This window comes from Cyprinodon variegatus, unplaced genomic scaffold (genome assembly GCF_000732505.1).
Source record: "Cyprinodon variegatus isolate N-32 unplaced genomic scaffold, C_variegatus-1.0 Scaffold800, whole genome shotgun sequence".
NCBI classification, from domain to species: domain Eukaryota; kingdom Metazoa; phylum Chordata; class Actinopteri; order Cyprinodontiformes; family Cyprinodontidae; genus Cyprinodon; species Cyprinodon variegatus.
In genome coordinates, this window is record NW_015151253.1 from 346,373 (window position 1) to 348,557 (window position 2,185).

The 2,185-nt window shown below is 35.1% G+C and overlaps 1 protein-coding gene across 1 annotated transcript in view; it reads right to left on the minus strand.

The window, feature by feature from the left end:
* Nucleotides 1-2,185, minus strand: part of LOC107098689 (collagen alpha-1(IX) chain-like) — a 34,134-nt gene that overhangs the window by 16,753 nt on the left and 15,196 nt on the right. Inside the window, exons 15-17 of the mRNA XM_015396478.1 lie at nucleotides 858-911; nucleotides 724-777; nucleotides 441-494 (exon numbers count right to left, since the gene is read on the minus strand). Coding sequence (XP_015251964.1) covers nucleotides 441-494; nucleotides 724-777; nucleotides 858-911 — 162 coding nt within the window. The remainder of the gene's footprint in view (nucleotides 1-440; nucleotides 495-723; nucleotides 778-857; nucleotides 912-2,185) is intronic.

Below are 2,185 nucleotides of genomic sequence, written 5' to 3' on the forward strand. Positions count from 1 at the left end.
ACAAAAAAAAGTCTGAAACTGAAAAGTGCGTAGAATTATTCAATCACACAGTGTTCAGAAAGAGCATTTTCCTCTATTCTGCAATTTAGATGAATGACTGCTTAGGTGGCACTGGTGGTAGCACTGTATCGATACTTTTAAAAATGAGTATTGTATCCGGATACAAGGTTTCAGTACTTTTGACAGCCCTAATATTTATATATATATATATATATTTTCCGATACATTATCAAAGATGTTATATTGTGATTTCTATGATAATATTCTTCTACATAACCTCAGAAGATCTTGTTGTTTCTCCATTATGTCAAGAAAAAAATGACTGACATTTTAAGTTTGGCAGTGCAGGATCATGTTACCAGTTAAAAATGGAAAGATCAGATTAAATCTATGCATTCTGCTTGACTGTCAGACAAGCAATATGATGAAGTTTGACTCACAGGTTCTCCTTTTGGCCCTGGAACGCCCCTGATTCCTGGAGGGCCCCGGTCCCCCTACAAAAACACAAAAAATAGGCTCCAAAGTAAGAACTGAACTTTTAAATATTACAGCCAGCTATCAGCTCTGAGAAAATAATGAAGACAAACATGAAACTATTACTGATTTCACAACATTTACAGTTATAAAAAGCTAAGAAATCAAGGTGTGAGAGTGCGTTTGGTGAAAAATAAAGAAAAGTTTTCTAACTTATAATTCTTTCCCGCCCTCTTTTAATGGTCTCACCTGTACTCCTATCTGTCCGCTCTCTCCTGATCCTCCTCGTTGACCCGGATCCCCCTGAAAAGTGCAAAAACATCCATCAGTAATATTAACGTATATTAATGTTAACCTCTAGCGTAGTTTAGGTTTCCACTCACTGGTGCTCCCAGAGCTCCCCGAGGCCCTACATCACCGGGGCTCCCACGAGGCCCCTGTTTGGATAAGGAGGAGAAAACAGATCAAACTGAATTAACTAGTCTTACATCTATGTGTCCCTTTATTTATTGGAAATCTGCACCAAATGTTTCATATAATGTGAGATTAGATTTGAAATGCATAAAACATTTTAGGTTTATTCGATTTGCCAGTTTAAGATCTGACAGGATTTTTACTTCTACCCAAACCTAATTATTGTTTAACTTCAGATCATCATTTGATTATAGAAACAACGAACGAAAGGTTCACTTCTTGATTAAAAATTCAGATTAAGATGATCTGAAGGTAACAAACTATAAAAAATAACAAATTTGACATATATCCTGTACAATTCTACTGTGGGAAAGTTATAACTGCCAAAACAGAGTTGGGTAATCCCAAACTTTTCTTGCTGGGGCCCCCGTTTGGTTTACTAAAAGGTTTTAGAACCCCAAACCCCCAAAAACCCACCACCAACATTCTTTTTAAAGGTTGTAGAAAAAAAGTCACCTGCAGTAAATTACATTTTGGCCTCCTTTAAATCTCAAAACTAAAACCTTTAATGTAATAAACTTCTCTACCATTTTAGGACTCCAAAGAAACTGTGACATCCTGCTAGTCAATGCCTTGATACAATTAACTGGTTTTCCTTGACAAAAACTTTTGACCAGTCCGATTTGATTGTCTCTGTGGGGAGCCTTGAGATGATATTTGTTGTTAATTGATGCTTTATAAATAAACTGAACTGATGGTGTCAAAAAATGGAAGCAGTGATTAACGGAAAACTGTTTTTCTATTTATAGGTAATTATGTTCTTTTTTCTTTTTCACTGTAATGAATTGAAAAATAGATGTCTTGCTTTGGTTTATTAGTAATTGTCGAAAATGGGGATCAACTGTGGTAAACTTGATGAATCTACAAAACGGATGAAAAGACAAGACATCCGTGGATCTGGATATAAAATATGGCAGCAAGACAAACTTCTGTTTCCACAAAGAACAGAAAAACACAAACTCTGTGTCATGGTCTAAAACCAAACCGGGATCTTGTATCTAGAACAGAAACACCTCAAAATACAGCTGTAGTCACCACCAAGGGGAATAGATTGACTAATGGAAACCTGTAGAAAAATGTATGCCACAGTTTTTTTTTTAATTAGTTTTACTAGGACACTAATTTAAAAAATCACAGAGAATCTCAATAAATAATTAGAAGTTTCTAGTTTATATCTTGGCAAAGGGTGTAAATACATAGTGTATGTACATACTGTATGTACATAGTGATTTTTTTT